Here is a 20,159-nt window from a genome sequence, read left to right as displayed (position 1 = left end):
CAAGAATACGTTGTTTATAAAATATGCAGAATCAGATTACAAAGGAAACTATTTAAAAAAATAAATATAAAGATATATGTAGTATATATTTATATTATTATATATTTAATAATATAATTTCAAATAAAATAAATGAAACTGTCACACACTCAAAAATCAAAATAATAGATCTTTTTGTGATTAAAACAGATATAAGAAAAATTGAAAAATGAATTTTGTTTTTGATAAATGTAATATATTATTTTCATACTTTATTGTTTTTATAATGTCTTAATATACCTAAATTATATTGTTGTTTAAATATGTTAAATACTTAGTAAAATCATTTTTAACTGTATAAATAAAACCATTTATATACAAATAAGTGATGAAGCCGTTGCAGAAATTCATGCGTCATCCGTAAAATATGGGTGACATTATGACATAGCAGTCGAAATGTTAAGTAAGTTTGTTAATTTTTAATGTAAGTAAAATATTAATCGCGTGACGAAAACCATACATATGTATGTATTTTCTATAATTGCATTCCTTGAATCCATTTTGTCGTAATACTCAATGTTTAACTTTTAATGATTAAGTTCAGTGCTTATGCATCTGTTGCTGTAGAAACGTTTAAGCCGATTTAAAATTAAAAAAATGTTCTTCAAAATTGTAAGATTTAAATTGTAACTATGCTAAAATAAATTTTAGTGAAACGGAGCGTCGTATTTTAAATGGAAAAAATTAGTCTTTCCGAGAGTCTTTCGAAGTCTGTTAAACTTCCTCCAGCTTTAAAAATTTTCCCATAAGAAGAAGTTTTCTAATTTAGTTTATTCTTGCCTGGAAACGAAGTGTTACTTTAGAAACGTCGTAACATGTCTGCAAACTCTTTAAAGTTTGGTGATTGAACATGTTTCTTTGATAATAAGAGAAATAGGATCGTATAACGAACATTAGAATCAAAAGCCATGCGATCCAAGCTTAGGTCTTTGAAAGCCTTATATTAGTAGTAGAAAGCTTTATCTTATTATTATTTATTCACGTCGCCTGAGAAAGACGTTTCAAACTATTATTAACCGGTTATTGCGATAAATATTACCACATGCCTCGGTGGTCGAATTGGTACGACGCCCTACACGGAATGAGGGAGGTTCCAGGTTCGAACCCTGGCTGAGGTAATATTTTTCGCAATAAATTTCTTTACAGTTTTTAGATAATTAAATCGAGTCGATTTAATTCCGGGGAGGGAAGGGTTTTTAATTCTAACAATTACTGTGTTTTAAGTCCGACAAATAATCGGCGCGCAGTTCGTTGGAAAAATTATATGTATATATATAGACATATATGTATACAGAAACTAATATAAGGCTTTCAAAGACCTAAGCTTGGATCGCATGGCTTTTGATTCTAATGTTTCTTTGACTTCCCGTTAGTTATCGTTCTTACGTTAACAGTCACGCTCGCGAGGCCGACGGTAGAGAAGACCGTAGTTAGTTGTTACACTTTTTTCATTAATATATATTTGTTTTATAGATAATTCTAGCTAATCTACGAATCGGATAAATAATGCAGAGATTTATCAAAAGCTGTATATTTATTAATATAATTTATTTATTTTACATTAATAAAAATATTAGAAGACAACCTTTGTAACAAGCTACTCTATATGGATTAAGTTATAAAAGTTGTAAGTTCTTCCAAATAGATCACGTAAAGATAAAAAAAAATCAAGAAAACTGTGAGGAATACTTCTAATGGATTGAATAAAAGTTTTTTTAATCTCTCAAATAATGGAAATATGTATTTATATACATATCATAAATATTATATATGATAAAAATAAATGTAATCAATTTCTTAATTCTTCATTATTTTAACAAAATAAAAACATTAATTTACAAAATTATACAAAAAAAAATGATAATCTGTATTTTCTGTATATCGATTAGAAATATGAGATATAATAAATATAAATGATATGAACTTTTCTTCGCAACTAAGCAATTGTAATGACTTACAATTAGCCGTCGCAATTAGCCCCGTTCTGCCATATTTTGTAATTAAAATTATATAATTGACAAAAAAATCTTTCAAGAAATTAACATAAATGAAAATTGAATATGTTATTATTAAAGTAACCTACAACATATAACGGGTAGATTTAGAAATATTACAGATAATATATTTTATTTATTCTATTTTTAAAAAATGAGATAAATATTACTTATCTTGAAAAATATATTACGCATTCCAAAAATGATCACTGAATTACTAACGTTTTTGAGACAATATCATATTCTTCATATATAGTATATCATATCTTTTATACTAGAAATATATATTAAATGTAACAACGTGAATGTATAACAACTAAGCCCTAATCTCCCCTAATTCAAATTATCGATAATGTTTTTCAAAGTTACGATACAAAGTTACATAACCGCGCGGTCTTAAGTCCAAATAGGATTAAATAGCAGGCCGCAGCCGGCGTTCCCGAAGCCGGCTACTGCCGCTGCTTCCTAGATAACGTTCGAGGGTAGGGTAGCGGAAATCGAAACAAGCTTGCAGGAAGTTTCGTGGGGTTTAGCGGTTGTCGTGAATCCGGTATGCAACCGGTGCATTAAGCCTTCCGGTGCTTCTGGTCATCGCGGAAACGGGTGCCTCCGTTTCGCCAGGCGAGAAATTTCGCCGGTCGAGCCGTAAACTCAATTAGTCCGCGTTCCACGGTAGCTCATTATCCGTAACCACCTTGCTAGAAATCACGCAGCTGTCCAGCTAAAGCATCGTCAAACGAAGAGCGATGTCGTCCGTTTTCAGTCGGCGGAAGCAGAGCGGAAGCTGAGAAACCGTGAATCGTCAACCGTGATAGCTACGACGCGTTTGCATTATAATCACTTAAAGAGATGCCGCCCTAATTAAATAAAATTTACTAATTAAATAAAATCTACGCTCACAAACCGCCTATTCTTATTTTCTTTTCTAAGAAAAGTAATAAGCAGACCAAAAACAAATTATAAGTCGTGAAGTTACATATAATTGAGATAAATATCTTCATTTTCTATGTAACTCTGATATATTTTTCATGTAATCTCACAATGCGAAAATGGTTGACATTTAATAAATAAAAATTACAGATAGTTTAATGTCATATTACACAAGATGTTTTTACGGGGCAAAACAATTTATCAATTTATTAATCTTTTCGGTATTGTTAAAATTTCGAAATTGCTTCATCCAAGTATTATTAAAAAATTCCTGAACTTATCTATCATAAAGATAACTCATAAAGAATTAAGATCTCTTTCTCCTGGATGAAAATTCGGTTTATAAATGGTTCAGTTCAAATATGTGCCAGATAGATTTTCGCAAGGTAATATCACATGTCGCGAATGCATTAGTGCACCAAATTATTTAATGACACTGATGATATATATTGCAAGAATATCTCGCGAATTATATTCCGACGTATGTTAACACTACGCGACTTTCCGTACACAAGAAGGATAAAGAAAACGAAGCTATCTACGCTCGCTCACATACGCGAGCTTTTTCTTCTCTGTCGCAGTCTGTGTCCAACAATGAAAATGCATTATGCGCCTTATATACGGGGAAATCCATGATCGCCGATATATTCGCGCGGAATAAATAGGCGCGGAAAGGATTACCTTTGAAGCGCAGAAGCATAAAAGGAAGGTAGAACAAGAAGTCAGCGCCCAGAATCAAAGGGAGATAGCCGGTACTCTCGATTAGTTCATCGGAAATTTCCAAAGATAAGTAAAAACTTATTCCCGGCGCGACAAGGAGAAAACGTTCGCGGCTCGAATATCGAAGTCTTCCTCTGTACCATCCTTAAAAACTTTACGATTGTCTGGCGTGAACATCGCAATACCCAGATATCGTCCCGGGTCGACGTTCTCGACTGTAGCAGAGAAACGTGGGATGTACTTAACCCTATGTTAACAGACACAGTGAACTTTTTTCCTATAATATCAATATTATCGTGTCGCTTGAAACTTTGGCTGAAACTTTGTAGAGCTAAAATAACTAGGCGTCAAGGTTGAACTTGAGCTGAGGATGCGACATATCCCACGTTACTCGTATTCATTACTCGTTGAAAGCAGGAAAGTATATAATTTTATCACCGGGGAAGTTTTATTAAATTTCTAAGTTATTGTTGAACGATATAGAGAGGAAATAACTTTGTTTTCATAAAGGGGAAATTGTTTCGAGCCGGAAACGCTTTGCCCTCCCGAACGAGTTACATCGGAAACGATATCTCCGATGTAATTGTTCGCTTCGATAAATTAATCGTTGCGCGGACGTATAGTTACAAGCGTGGTTAAACGAAGCGCAAAAAGGACGCTTAGGCCAATAGGCGGTGAGCGCGGTGCGAGACAAATATGGAAGAAGAACGTATACAGCTCTTAACCCCCGGGTATAGTTGTTTCTCTCTCCCCGTTCCTTTCTTTTTACCCCAGCCAAGGATCTTCTTATCTCATTATCCTCTTATCTCTCGGCGTTCCGATCTCGGTAACTCGTTGCCCTTTTAAGCGACGCTAAGTCCTGTCAGTCGAAAGATAAAAAAGATACAACGGCCGCCCGGTGTTTTGCGATAAATTTCATTGCATTCTCACGGGAATATTGTCTTCCGTATCTCAACGGTGGAAAAATTCAGAGTTAGCGCACCGGACAGCGCAATAATATCCGTACCTTGAAGTTTTTATCCCTTTGACGCTGGAACTTTTATTCCGAGGAATAAGTTGTAACAAGCTTAATCGTTCTCTTTTTATTATAACAAATAAAGACGCTAAGATGTTTAATAATAATCACTACACGAAAAAAAGGTTTTACTGAAATATCTAAAAATTTAGCTAGATACAGATCTAAAAATAATTTTGTTGCACCATCAAAATAATTATAATAGATCGCTGAAGAATGATGATAATGCTGTAAAAAATTTTGACATTTTAGCAATCAGTTTGAGTGTTCTACATAATTATTTTAATGGCCCAACAAAATATTTTTATATCTCTGTTCTTTCTGTGTATTAACTTAATTCAAACATGGCAAACAAAAGTAAATAAAATGTAACAAAAAAAAATTTGTCTGCAGTAAATCATCTAATTAAAAACATGCGTTCTTAGAATTGTTAAATTCATAACTTTTTGTTGTACCCCATATTGGCATCAACAAAAATATACTATATCTCAATAAAATAATTTTATATTTCTGTGCGACTTGTCAAATATATACGAATTATCATAATTCCGAGGACGGGTTGTCTTCATAATTTTATAGACCAATCAATTCTCTTATCGCGCTTTCATTAATAAGTTTTAATAAATAAATAATTATGCTATCATCTGTAACAAGGCAAAATTTCTCTAGACTTCTTGCAAATGACGATGCGAATGTGTGCAATTTCCAAAAGGTGCTACTAAGTGTAGGTATTTGCAGCCTAATTAATCCGCTTCTGCTAATGCGTGTCAGGTTAAGTAAAGGCTATCTTCTTATGGGCAGATTGACCGAACGAATTACTGACGCGCGCTACGTATACGTTATTATTATCCATTTACAAGGTGACGGCGGCACGCGATTTATCGCAGCCTTCGAAAATGACCTCGATATTGATTATATGTGCTGCCGCTCTTCCCCAACCCTTTAGCACCTTACGACGATGGGACAGCGGACGACGTTTCACACGCGTTTAGCAGCAGCCGTGCAGCAGCAGCCAATTAGTGCACGCTCAGTTGAACGCTACGCTTGTAAAACGCCGTCACGTATACCTCATTCTCCCACGTTCACACACGGAACTTGACTCTCTTTTGCGGTTCGAACTAATGTAATGAAAATTCCACCGTCATGTACACACGCATTCCTTTTTTCCTTTATTTTATTACTGTCGCGCGCTCGAATGTAGTTCAAGGGTTGCTACAATATATAAAAAGAATCTGAATTCCGCTGACTTTAACTACTTTTTTCAATTAATAAACTTTTTTGTTATAAATAGGAATTTTGATTCTAAGTAAAGAATCAAGAAAAGCAATAGACAATGAGAGAAACAAAGAGAATATATGAAGAAAACATTTCGGTTTTATTATCCGCTATATTTTCTTTATAAACGTAGCATTCTTAACGAAGATTTATCATTTCTACTTTTTCACACAAATTATATTATTATAATTTATTATCCTATCATAATTTCGCCATGAAAAGTTTCATATTAAATCCACTTCAAGGAGAATCAGTATTAATTTTATCAATTACAAGTTTTTAACATCAACGGCAGCACGTATAACCAAATAATCTCGTTTCAGCCATATTTCTCATGACACTCGAAAATGATGATAAACGACTTCCACACCTAGATTGTAACAGATTTCATAAAGATATCGGTATTATAAAACGTCGTTATGTGATTTTGATTTTTTTTTAATTATTTAAAAGAAACACTAATTTGACTTACGACATTTTACGCAGGAAATATCTTACATCATCATCTATCACAGACCAAGAATCTTTAGTGACGTCCTTTTATTAAAATGACATATTAATATCTGATGTATCGGTGAACATTTTCCTTTTTTTTACAAAACACCCTCAACTTTTTGAGAATCAAAGAGCCACGATGATGAGCTATGTGCCTACTCGAGGCAGGAGGCTTTAAAAGCTGACGTGTCAAACAGTTATTTGACTCTCCTGGCCAGCTTGACCAGCCCTCAAGCTACTTTCGGTGACCTATTTTTGGTATAAAAAGACTTTTGTTATACTTCTGACATTTTGACCCGTCCTCGGACCATCGTTAGTGCAAGAGTAACACAAAACTTGATCTAAACAGCTTTTGTGTAAGGAGACGAATTAATATTGCAGCGCTGCCATTCAGTCATCAGACAGAAAAAGTGTAACAGTGACTGCTTTTTGAAAAGTGACAAAAAGTAACCTTCTAGGCATTAAAATAGTAATCAAAAGTGACATTTTTAATCAAATTTTTAGAGTAATTAAGACCATTTAAGCAACAAAAATTTACTCTCATTTTCCCAGAGACCTTTGGATAGCCAAAAATGTAACAAATTCTTTTCATAGCGTGATTTTAAAATTTATAATAAGGAAAAAACGGAAAGGGGTTTGAAGTTTGAACAATATAATACAAGTAATACATCTTTGTAATTTTATTTAATTAATAATACATTTTATTATATGTAATAAAATAAAAACTCAACTAAATAAAATAAAAGTTTAAATATTATTATCTAGATAAAGCAAAAAGATTTGAGCAGGTACTTGATGGACAGTCCAGACTGTGAACTCCGAGCTGGTCGCGGAAAGGCCAAACAAACATTTTTTGTATGTTTAGCAATTGTTTTTATCTTTGCACTTTTATTTCCGACATGATAGATGTTATAGCGATATAGTGTATTCGATGAGCGGTGCTAATTCTAAGTAATCAAATGCTGAGACTCTGAAACCCCGGAGCAGTACCAAGTGAGCAACGGCAATTGTTATCAGACGAGATGACAAAAATACAAATAAAATACTTGTGTTTTACAAATGTTATGTCAGCTCAGGAAAAAAAAGATGACTATAATGAGCCATTTTGGGGACGACAGTGATATTTTAGTGACTTGTAAAAAAAAAGATTTGTCAAAAAGTGATTTAAGAGACTGAATGGCAGTGCTGGTATAAGCATACAAAATTTCGGAAAGATATAAAAATAGAAGAAATATAATTAAAAGATTTTTTCATATTACTAAAGAAGATAAGATCCTATCCACAAACTTTCGACGCTTTACTCAACGCATTTATGTGTTAGTATTATACGCATATAAAAGAAATTTTTTTTCATAAAACAAAGTTAGTAACTCGGTTAGTAAAGTAAAAGGAATAGAAAACAGAAAAATTATAACATATTTAACAAATGACTTATTATTGGTGTTATTAAATTCCGTATGGCGCATCTTATTACATTCATCAAATCTATCAAATCTATCAAGACTGCAGGATTTTTATAGCAAGTATGTTTCAAGTGAGATCTACATGGAAATTCGCGGAAGCTCGTATTCATCGACAGCTCATGAGAAAGAAACCTTGGCTGGGGAAGAAAAAGGAAGAAAAGGCGAGATAGTCTGCGCATTAAGAATTTAAGGTTGTGAAGAGAGAAGAGATATTCGGCGTTAAATATAATATCGGTACTCACGTCCGAGTCGGCTCCTTTGTCGGCCCCCGGACACGTGAAAGTCACGTATTCGTGACATCGCTTGTGAACGACGAAACTACAGACTGAAACACAAGCGAAATGTGTCCCTCTAGTTTTCCTCCACGAGGATGTACCTTGGGCAAATAGCAGAGCCGATGAGATCGGTCTGACCTTCTTACCTTGGCACTGATATCCCTGTTTCCCGAAGCCCCTGCAACAATAAACGGGATAAACTCGTCAGCGGATGTGTAAATGAAAGAATCATTCGCGTGTCATGAGCGCAACTACAAACAATCTATATTTCTGTAAGCCAAAAACATGTCCGAAAATTTTGTAGAGATATCTCTGATAAAATGAATAAACTAAGATATTCGTCGACAATTTTTAAAAGTATCTTAGGAGTAACATTGTCAATTATCGTATAATAAGAGAATCCATTAGAGAAACACTTGTGGTGGGCTCTCAAATCTGTACTAATAAAAACTGAAGTGAAACGGATACTACCACTCATGATTATGAAACGAATTTTGGCACAGTCATAAAGCACAATGTAATTTTCGTTCCGCAAATTCTCGGTGGAACGGTAATTGCATGAGCGATTTATATCCCGAGGAGGTGTTCGCGTGATCGTCGGTTTTGCCAAAATAATTTCAACGTCACCCAAGTACCTTGAATTAAGCGCGGTTGCTAATGCGTAACGCGATACTTATAGCGTCGCTCGTGCAATGAGATTATGAGTGGTATGTACCAGTTAGTCACAGATTATATTTGCATTCTGCGACAATTCTGAAACTCCCATTTTCCGGAAAGTACAATAACGTAGACACGGACATCATTTCCGCGTGGATTATAGAGATAATTTAAATATATCACTAGAGAGTAACAGAGTGAAAGAAATATTATAATTATTCTTTTGTAATGATTCTACATCAGATGTTTATTAGCATCGGTATTATTAAATTGATTATCAATGTAATTATATTATTGTAATAGTATTATTAGGCACAAATATCCAGCCCGGCCATATATAAAGGGCATTTCCATTTATTTACATTATAATTGTTATTTGTACAAATTTTACCCTTTTAAAATGTAAATTTAATAAATTTTGAGATAAAAGATAATTATAAGAGATAAAGAAAGAGCGAAAGAGGGAATTAAAACTTTATAGCATTAAAGAACAAAATTTATATATTTCTGATAAAAAATTATCTGTTGATGTATAAACCTGAATAAATCCGAAGAGAAAAAGGTAGCGTTGTGTAATTAATATACATTGCAGTTTTTATACGCCTCTTTTCAGCTTTTTCTTTTTCAGTTGAACCCTTCGATTAATTTAATATTTTAATCGACCGAGCTTTTGCGATATATTAATAGTCATATCGTGCGGTTATGTAAGTAATCCATTTCTGTCGCTACCATCGGGCTCGTTAAATCAGCGCCAAGCATTCTTTCACGTATAAATACGTTTATTAAGAGTTAAGCTCTTCTAAAATTTAATAGCGCATTCACTGCGTCGAAGTGTCTGGAATGGACAATAAAGCAGAGATAAGTGGTGCGGAAAGGTTCGCGAGAGTCTACGAATGGCAATTCTCTCCGTCCTATACGAAAGATTCCCTAATCTACGTCGGCGCAGGACGAAGCCCCTATGGATGATGACAGCCAGCGATTAACTCTCGTGGCAAAACTTCGGCGAAAGGATTCTTGAAATGGCGATTTTATCGTTCTAAAGACTCTTTCTCCGTCTTTTGAGGTAGGCGAATTCAATTAAAGTTTCATGGTTTCTCGGCGGTGCTAAAGTAAGACAGTTCTTTCTTGAGAATCACCAATCACAGGGACTCAAACTTCCTGCGAATCTCGAAAATAGTTACCCCATCATGCGGGAAACGGAATTTTAATGGCACTTATATTTACGTCCCCTAATTCCTCCCTGATCACTTCGACGTTTGATCGAAATTCCATTTTCTTCGTCGATCTAGCTCGCGCGTCTTCGATATACATAATTACTGATTGCAATTTTAATCTATCGGGACACAGTAGAACAAGTTATTTTGGGATTAAATAATAATTAAAAATGATTAGCAAGGGTAAGAAAAAGGTTTGTAGTCACTACATCCTCTGAAATCATTTTTATGTTTGAAAAGACTTCGATATCTTTTGTGCCAAGGCTATTAGTAATATTGTACAAAAATCTATATAGGATTTCTTTATAAGATTTTATATGGTGCAAAATAATACCTACTTATGCAAATATTAATTTCGCAAAATAAACGCTAAAACATTTTTGATTAGATTTTCCAAAGTTTTACTTTCGGCGTTCTCTTATTCTTAAGTTCTCATTTTCTATTCTTTCACAACCGACTTATTACAATAAATTTCGGTGTGACTATACGATCGCATACAAATATTATCGTTTAGTTGGATTTAAGTAAGTCGTTGCGAAAATTTCATTTTATTACTTAGTATTTGTTGCAACAATATTTTATTATAATCGCGTGGTTTTTGGACATAAACATCATGTACGCGCGAGATAAGTAATGTACGGTTTACCGCGGATATCGCGCAATATCAACTTCAGTATACAATCTGTTATACCGTACGTACTTTCTGCAACAGCGACGCACAATCCTATGACACACGCTACACAATGCGCGTAAATATTTACAGTGTCAAGCAGACGCGCTAGTCACCTGGTCTCTCCGAGTTCAATTTCTCGCTTGGGAAGTTCTATGTTAGTCCAGTCAAATTAGACATTTGAGCTCGGAAGTGAAGCGGTATCAATGAAACCTTTTTAGGGTTGTTGGGGGGATGTAGAAGAGCTTATTTCTGAGTTGTCAGGCTAATCGGACCGATGGGTTTTTAAAGGGGGGAAGGGGAATGAAAAATTTCGTTTTTTCGCAATAACTCGGCGAATTTTGACCGTACATGATTTACTAACCCCTCATTTTGTAGCTCTTTTAAAGCCCTACAATTCATTTTCTGAAGACCCTAACTTAAAATCAATATTTGTCGAGTTCTAGCGAGTCCCGAGCGCACTCAACTCGACACGCGCCGTCGCATGGCCGATCGTCATCGCGGCGGCGCCGGCGCGGCGCGCCGCCCGCCGCCGCGCCGGCGACGATCGGCCACGCGTTAAAAGAGCGACTTCCAGAGGCTTCCCTGGGCTCAATTTTTAACGAATCTGAACGACTGACCCCTCGTTTTGTAGGTCTTTTTAAGCCCTACAACTTGGTCAGTGGCGGCACATTTCTATCTATTAATGGAAACGAGATAAACGCAAAAAACCGCGACAAAATATATTTTTTCCCACTTTCACCGGCTAGAACTCGACAAATATTGATTTTAAGTTAGGGTGTTCAGGAAATGAATTGTAGGGCTTTAAAAGAGCTACAAAATGAAAGGTTAGTAAATCATGTACGGTCAAAATTCGCGGTATTATTGCAAAATAACAAAATTTTTCATTTCCCCTCCCCCCCTTAAAAACCCATCGGTCCGATTAACCCGACAACTCAGAAATAAGCTCTTCTACATCTCCCCAACAACCCTAAAAAGGTTTCATTGATACCGCTTCACTTCCGAGCAAAAGCCTTTTTTTTGTCTAATTTGACTGGACAAGTAAGTACGTCGTGGCTGTATCTAGCGACGTCAAATATTACGTATTAAGACTTGATTAATAATGTTATTAAAATCTCATCATCAACTAATTAATACACTGCAAATTCAAGTGTGTTATTTTATACGATTAAATACGTTAAATGATGATATCTAACACATGAAGGCAACATGTAAAAAAGCTTTCAGTCAAATGTGTTATTTTTAGACATTTATGCATATAAAAATAAAAGATTTGTATTTGCAATGTAGTCGTTTCAATTTCAAACGCAATTTACATACAAAGTATACAAATCTGAAAAAATCTACAAAATATTTTGGGATATATATAATACATACATTCCTTGATGAATTAAAAAGCAGTTTATTTCTGTGGACGTTATATAGGGGAGAATGGGTATCAAAAAGTCATGTTTTGAAAGCGCCATCTCATATTTCAACTAACTGAATATAACCAAAAATGGTAAACTATTTTTATTTGATAGCAACACTGAAACTACGTCATCCATATTATAGAAATTTGACAGTCAACGTCGAAACGGCGTTGCCATAGTGAAAGGTGAAATAAGATTATTACGACAAAAAGTAAATTTTTAAATTAAATTTCCATGTTTTTTGCATTTATTTGCAATTAGTTTTTAGAAAAAGTATTTTTTTAATCGAAAACTATGTACACCAATCTAACTAAGAACGTAGTTACAACTTTTTCGTTTATTTTGGTTTATCAAATATTTCGTGATTTTGACACATAACGTTATGAAAGAGCCGGTGTTGAGAAAAAAGGCAATAACTACTGTGTCTGTTCAAAAAATTATTCTGTAAGTAATGAAGACTGGTAATCTGAACTGACTGGGCTCATAACTCGATCACGTTAGCAATAGGGGGAATTTTCATTTCTTTTTGTACTAAGTGTTTTTGACAAGAAATGTTATATTTTCTATCTTTCAGATATTTCTTAGTTTTCTAAGAAGATAATTTGGTAATTTTGCATATTAAGACCTCACTCGTCAATGACCTTGACCTTGACATATGTTGTACTCCCTCCTGAGTGACCTTTAGAAGTTTTTAGCCGGCGGTCGTTATTCGTTAAAAAGTTATTAACAAAAAAGTTTGAAAAATATAGCAGTTATTTTGAGTATTAGAAGGCATAAACGACTAATACGGTTTTTTTTAAAGCAGAGAATACTTTATTTTGCGAGAAAGTCGCTACTTTACCAAAACACAACATTTAAAGCAGTAAATTGTTGATAAATTAGTCTCTTTGTTAATGCAGTGAATACTTTATTTCGCGAGAAAGTCGCTGCTTCGCCAAAACACAACATTTAAAGCAGTAAATTGTTGATAAATTGAAGTCTTTTTGTTAAAGCAGAGAATATTTTATTTCGCGAGAAAGTCGCTGCTTTACCAAAACACAACATTTAAAGCAGTAAATTATTGATAAATTGAAATCTTTTTGTTAAAGCAGAGAATACTTTATTTCGCGAGAAAGTCGTTGCTTTACCAAAATGTAACATTTAAAGCAGTAAATTGTTGACAAATTGTATATTGAATAATATATGTGAGTATATTGGAAGGCATAAATGACTAATATATATGTCGAAATAGTTCACGCATATACTTTCCACGCGAGACGACTTGTCACATGGGTTCGTGGCGCGCTTTACAAGCTTGTTTATATATATACATAATGAATTAGACAGTGCTCGTAATTAATTAGTGTTTATTATGTGTATTAATTTTACAGCGGATACATTCTACGCATAATACGAAAGAAAGCATCAATTCTTTCGTTAAAAATGTTTTTTTTTTAACAAATTCCGCCCTATATAATATATGTATACTATTATTTCGTCCTGTAATTTTTTTGGGGGGTAAAGCAGCGACTTTTCATAAAATAAAGTATTCTCTGCTTTAACAAAAAGACTTCAATTTATCAACAATGTACTGCTTTAAATGTTCGTGTTTTGGTAAAGCAGCAACTTTCACGCAAAACGAGATATTTATTCTCTACTAAAAAAAAAAAAGTAATATTGGTCGTTTATGCCTTTCAATACTCAAAATAGCTGCTATATTTTCGAAACTTTTTTTGTTAATAATTTTTTAACGAATAACGACCGTCGGCTAAAAACTTCTTAAGGTCACTCAGGAGGGCGACCTTGACAACATATGTCAACGTCAAGGTCATTGGCGGATGGGGTAATATGCATAATTACCGATAATTTTTGTTAAAGGATAACATATTTCGATTTTATTTGTGTTATTAACTTATAATTTAGTAAAAACAAGTGATGGCTTCTTCAAAGTCATGTTGTGTTGAAAGAGCCGAATTTTCTCTATTTTAAAAAAAGTGATTAAAATCTGTTAATGACTAAATATTATTTTTTTGTTAAATCGATCTTATAGATAAATAAGTACATAAATTAGAAAGCGGTTTTATTTCATTAACACCAGATTAAATACTTTTTTCCATACTTTGAAAAATACTGGCTCTTTTATGCCCACTCTCCCCTAAAGAATTATCCAATTAAATGTTTTAATAAATAAAAGATAAAACAGAGTCTCTACATATGCCATATCAAAGTTCGTTGATGTTTTCTCTCGTTGTCATCATCATTACACGAACGTTATAATTCGACCTAGCGATGTAACAAAATTACATTGCTAATCAGAGTTAATTAACCCGCAAGTCATCCGCGAAGTGCGTATACAACATTGAAACAGCCGCGGATATATTTCGTTTGACGAGAAATTTATATTAAATCCACACCGATCCGCACTCGCACGTTCTGTAAATTGTGAATCACCGCGCGCATTCGTTATTTGCTCAATTCCGCGCCTGCATGCAAGCGTCCCGTGCACACACGGATGCAATTAACGGCCAGGAGAATATCGCCCGTTCCCAACGTCCAACTAGAAGCTTTTAATTACGCGGACGAACTGCGAATCGAAAATGTTTGATCGAGCAACGACTGGACGCGCGGCAAATGTGATAAATCAAATCGGCCAGGACGCTGCTGAATGACGTCAATAAAGCGAGCCTTTCTCAAAAGCAGGCGCTTTTCATATCGCGCTCATTTATTGCCTCGCGGAATATCCATAATCCCTTCGTTGTCGCCCGTAGTACACGCAATTTCTTTTACGGAATTAAATTGATTAAATTTTTATGGAGATTCTTCTTTTTTTTATAGCGTGTGAAGCGTAAAAGAAACGCCGATTGTGTTGTCATGGTGATTACGAAGATATATATTTTACTCTGATGGCAGAGAAGAAGACGTGAGCGCTTACGTCTGTCGGTAGACGTAGACGTGAACTAAAGCAGAGAAAAACGTAGAGTCGTACTTCGTAATACGTTTGCGGAATTGCGTTTTGATACATAATATGTAAGTATATAATATATATATAATTTATAAATAAATATACTAAATAAAATAAATTATTTTTTACTTTAAAAACTTTATTTACAAAGACAAATTTATTTGCCTTTTTCTGTACCGAATGGTCAAAATATAATGACAGTATTTGAGGTTAACCAATATTTTTCTTTGTTATTTCAGAGTACACTGCTGCGGTAAAAAGATTTATAATTGTATTGTTATATTTCTTTAGAAAACATTTTTGAGTGCTACTTTGAGCAAAAAAATGTCGGATCATTTAAATTATTATACTGTTGATTCATCTGAAATACATGTAAATGATTGTGATCTGAATGATGGTAGTGAACCTGAAAGTATTATTACTATTGAAGAAAAGAGTGGTGATGAGCTTTTGATAGAACTGTATAGAGAACGTCCATTTCTATATGATAAAAGTAATAACAATTTTAAGGACAGCGCAATGAAACAAAATGCTTGGGGTGAAATATCAAAAATAATGATCCAAACGAACTGTGGTAAGTAAATTTCACTTATTGTACCATAAATTATGTAATTAATAAAATAATAATAATGTGATGATTGTGAATAAATAATAATAATTCTTAACTAAAATGTTCTATTTTTATTTAGGTGACATTTATACTCCTTCGTATTGCCAAAAAAGATGCATATCATTGAGAGAGCAATATAACAGAGAGAAAAAAAAGATGGAAATTGAATCAAGAAGTGGCAGTGGTGCTGCTAAATCCTCCCGATTTCCTTTTTTTAAGCAATTAGAATTTTTGGATAATGTAATTAAAAGACGAAGGTAGGGGGTAACTTATTGAATTCATTATTTAAATATATATATTTGTTGTCCAACACACGAATGTTTTATTTTCAGAAGCTACACAAACTGCACAAAATCACAGTCGCATACACTTGAAAAAAATAACAGTTGTGATGAATCACAAAGTGTTGCAAATGAAGAATGTGTGAACACAGAAGAAAATGAAAATGACAAGGAGCACATTTATAATACGAAGAATTTTAATAAAGAAAATGAAGAACCAAAACAGAAGAAAAGAAAAATTAATGAAACTAAGGAATTAGAACAAACATTATTTCAAATAAGTCAAAAATTTATAATTACATGGAAAAAAAGATAAAATTCCGACAACGAAAGCAGATGATGCTTTCATGGAATTTATTAAAATTCAATTTAGTAATATTTCAGAAAAGGAGAAAGATACAAGAAGAAAAATGGTAATGGATGCTCTAACTGCACCATTATCAGAGAAGTAAATTATTTTGTTCAAAAGTTCTTTTTGTTTAAAAAAAAAATTTTATACTTTGTTTAAAAATATTTTATATATTTTTTTGTTTAAATGTGAAAAGTTCTTTTTGTTTAAAAAAATTTTATATAGTACAATATAGCTATAAGTAGATTGCTTTTTTTTATCTGTAATAAGTTTGCTTTAAAAAGATTTATTTACCAAAGACAACATGAAAGTGATTTTTTTATTTACCAAAGTTCCTAAGCTTGCAAAAAGTATGTCTTATTTTGTATATATTGTGATACTAATAATTTAAATAATTTCATAAGACTACAAAAGGTTGTGAAATATATGTTTTCTTATTTAAAATGTTACAACTAACGTTTAATATCATAGAATATATTTGTACCGCATGTATAGTTTATTATATAATAAATTTATATATATTAATTGTGTGTGTGTGTGTGCAATAATTTTATTTCACAGAATCCACCAAAAAAATTGCAAATGCAATATTCTTCTCAAGACATTCCTAATAAGAACCTTTATACTAATAATTTTTAACAAAGAGATTATATTACGATAATACATAAAAAAGTTATACATAATAAATATCAATTATTTACTTATAAAATTTTCTTTAATTATAATATATTACAAGTACATGGGAAAAAAGCATATAATATATATATATATATATACTAATTTAAATATATATATATATATATTCTACTGTAAATAAAAATAGTTTTACATATTTGTTGTTTTCTTTATTTAGTACAGAAACTTATGTCAAATAGATAATTTTTTAAATATGTTAAATAATCTAACATATCAAAACATAATGTCTCTCTCTCTTTCTCAGTCTCTCTCTCTCTCTCTCTCTCTATCTCTCTCTCTCTCTCTCCATCTCTCTCTCCTTCTCTCCTCCTCCTCTCTCTCTCTCTCTCCTTCCTCTCTCTCTCTCTCTCTCCTCTCTCATCTCTTCTCCTCTCTCCCATCACACAACACACATACAGACATGTATAATTATTTCTTCTGCATATACACCTCTTTGAACATAATCATGTGCCATTCCACTTTTCCAGCTTCAGAGATAAAATAATTACTCAAAGTATTCCTTTGATTTTCGGCATATCTTACGTCATTATCTTCTTCAAAATTACTTATTGGTATATTGATCCAAGGAGAACTCTGAAAAAACATCAAAAAATATTAAAATTCAAAAATTAAATAATTATTTTTATTTTTATTTGTACCTCGTTAGTATTATCTTTGAAACTTGGTTCTTGACTGTACATCTTATGTCCATTTTGTTGTTCTTCTTTCAATACATAATTATGGAGACACACAGAAGCTGTTACAATTAAATCTGCAGTTTCTGGTAACATACTAATCGCTGTGTGGAATATTCTCCACTTATTGGAAAAAATTCCAAAAGCACTTTCAACTTTCCTCCGTGCTCTTGAAAGTCGATAATTAAAAATCCTCTGTTTGTACATCAAATTTTTGCTGGAATAAGGCTTCATAATTCTCTTAGACAGTTTAAAAGCATCATCAGCCACAAAGTACGTGTATGTTTTCAGATTGCTATTAGGAAGATTTATTTGTTCATTTGGTAAATTTAACATATTATTATTTAAATTTGTGCCTATATTGCAATCGTTAAAAATTCCTCCGTCACTGTTTCCTATAACAAAGAATTATACAAAAATAAATAATTGTAATAAAACAATATATATATGAGATTATTATATTATACATAAAATTAAAAAAATTTTTGTTCTTGCTTACCTCCATACGCTCCAATGTCAACCAACACAAATCTATACAAATGATCAGCTACTGCCAATAATACGATACTATAAAATTTCTTATAGTTAAAATATAAGCTTCCAGATCTTGGAGGACAACGTAATCTGACATGCTTGCCATCAACAGATCCGACACAATTTGGAATGTTCCATCTATTCCAATATCCATGTGCATATTTTCTCCAGTCTTCTTCTGTAGGTGAACTAAGATATAATGGGTCTAAAACCTTATATAAAATGGCAAACTTCTTTTACTACTTCTCTTACTGTAGATTCACCAACTCTAAAGGCTAACGCAATGGTAATTGGTAAGTCACCTGTAGCAAGATATCTATAAAAATATAATAATTACAATACATTAATATTAACTATAATATGAAACAATTATATATAATTTAGTTATCTATAAAAAGTATATATAGTTATTATATAAATACCTTAAAGTTATTAATAGTCGTAATTCTGGAACTAAGCACGAGGACTTTTTTTTGTCAAATATGGTTTTGTCATTTGTACTAACTGCTGAAAATGTACCAATGTCATTCTGGTATAACGATAAAACAACTGAGGATCATTTTTTATTTCTTGGAATAAATTATTGTAATCTCCAAGCTGAATTCTTCTCATATTAATAGGGCTCACAAGCCATCGTCTATTTAGCCATCTAATTTGTCTTTTTTTACGTATTAGCAAAAGACATAAGTTTATCCAATGTATTACCAGAATTAGAAATTCATCATCATTTTCCATTTTATTACAAAGACTGTAAACTGTAACTATTATAATATATATTCTGAAACATTAATGTATAAAATTTATTATTACTTATACCTTTTATTAACAATAATTTACAATTATAATAAATCATATTTAGTTCATAACTGTATTCTGTACTACAATATATATAATTAAAAATATTACTTTTCAAATATTTTTATGACAACATATAACAAAAAGAAAATATTGGTTAACTTCAAATACTATCATTATATTTTGATCATTCGGTAAAGAAAAAGGCAAATAAATCGTTATCTTTGTAAATAAAGTATTTAAAGTAAAAAATAATTTATATTTTATTTTAGTATATTTATTTATAAATTATATGTATATTATATACTTACATATTATGTACTCTTATCAAAACGCAATTCTTTAGCAGTCACGACCACGACTTATACGTACTACGAAGTACGACTCTACGTTTTTCTCTGCTTTAGTTCACGTCTACGTCTACGACAGACGTAAGCGCTTACGTCTCGTTCTCTGCCATCAGCCTTACGCGGCGTACATCCACATCTTGTCTCATTAATCTCGATCATAAATCCTCCGTCACGTTACAATATACGCATTGTCTAACTTGTTATCCTTATCAAATGTATACATTAAACACGAGCGACATGTTTACGACTCCTGCCTCATTCAACTCTTATACGCGTTTAATCCTAAGTATGATGTAACGTTATACACCGCGGTATTCGACTGTACTCATTATACAATAAGGCCGAAAATATGGCACACGATACATCCACGAGAAGAAAGAAGTAATGTGTCCGTTTCCAGCGGTGGATAAAAGTGCATTTCGCAATGGCGATTGTTGTTTATAAACTCTAGCGGGCTGAGGACTCTATATGCTGAACTGCCGATTAAATCAGCTTCAACGAGCAATTCAATATTTCAAGGGTTCCGCCGAGCACTCACGCCGATTCATTGGGAAGCATTTCGACGGCCGACGGCCGGTCATCGATGACCTCTCAATTAAATCGTATCTCGGCTCGAATCGAATCGTATAAATATACCTATAGTTGATTCGAAAAAAAAAGAAAAAGGAATCATGTTTCATGAATTTGCAATCGCACGCGAGGTCTCTTCGCGTTTTCTGCATCGATTCCCTTCAAGGAAAGTACATATGATTTATTAAACGCGAATATCG

The 20,159-nt window shown here is 32.8% G+C and overlaps 1 protein-coding gene and 1 pseudogene across 4 annotated transcripts in view; one reads left to right on the top strand and one right to left on the bottom strand.

Moving 5' to 3' along the window:
* Positions 1-20,159, bottom strand: part of Pkc53e (Protein C kinase 53E) — a 76,239-nt gene that overhangs the window by 27,191 nt on the left and 28,889 nt on the right. For all 3 annotated transcript variants that reach the window (XM_077420804.1, XM_077420805.1, XM_077420806.1), the window contains exons 2-3: positions 8,353-8,384; positions 8,174-8,256 (exon numbers count right to left, since the gene is read on the bottom strand). In XM_077420804.1, coding sequence (XP_077276930.1) covers positions 8,174-8,256; positions 8,353-8,384 — 115 coding nt within the window. The remainder of the gene's footprint in view (positions 1-8,173; positions 8,257-8,352; positions 8,385-20,159) is intronic.
* LOC143905393 (uncharacterized) lies at positions 15,081-16,618 on the top strand (annotated as a pseudogene). The gene is made up of 4 exons (XR_013259180.1): positions 15,081-15,165; positions 15,340-15,674; positions 15,790-15,967; positions 16,043-16,618. The product of XR_013259180.1 is annotated as an uncharacterized LOC143905393 (transcript).

Source organism: Temnothorax americanus, unplaced genomic scaffold, assembly GCF_048541705.1.
Source record: "Temnothorax americanus isolate GAGA-0224 unplaced genomic scaffold, ASM4854170v1 Scaffold60, whole genome shotgun sequence".
Classification (NCBI taxonomy): Eukaryota; Metazoa; Arthropoda; class Insecta; order Hymenoptera; family Formicidae; genus Temnothorax; species Temnothorax americanus.
Note: the sequence above shows the minus strand (reverse complement) of the source record. Positions and strands in the feature narration are given on the sequence as shown.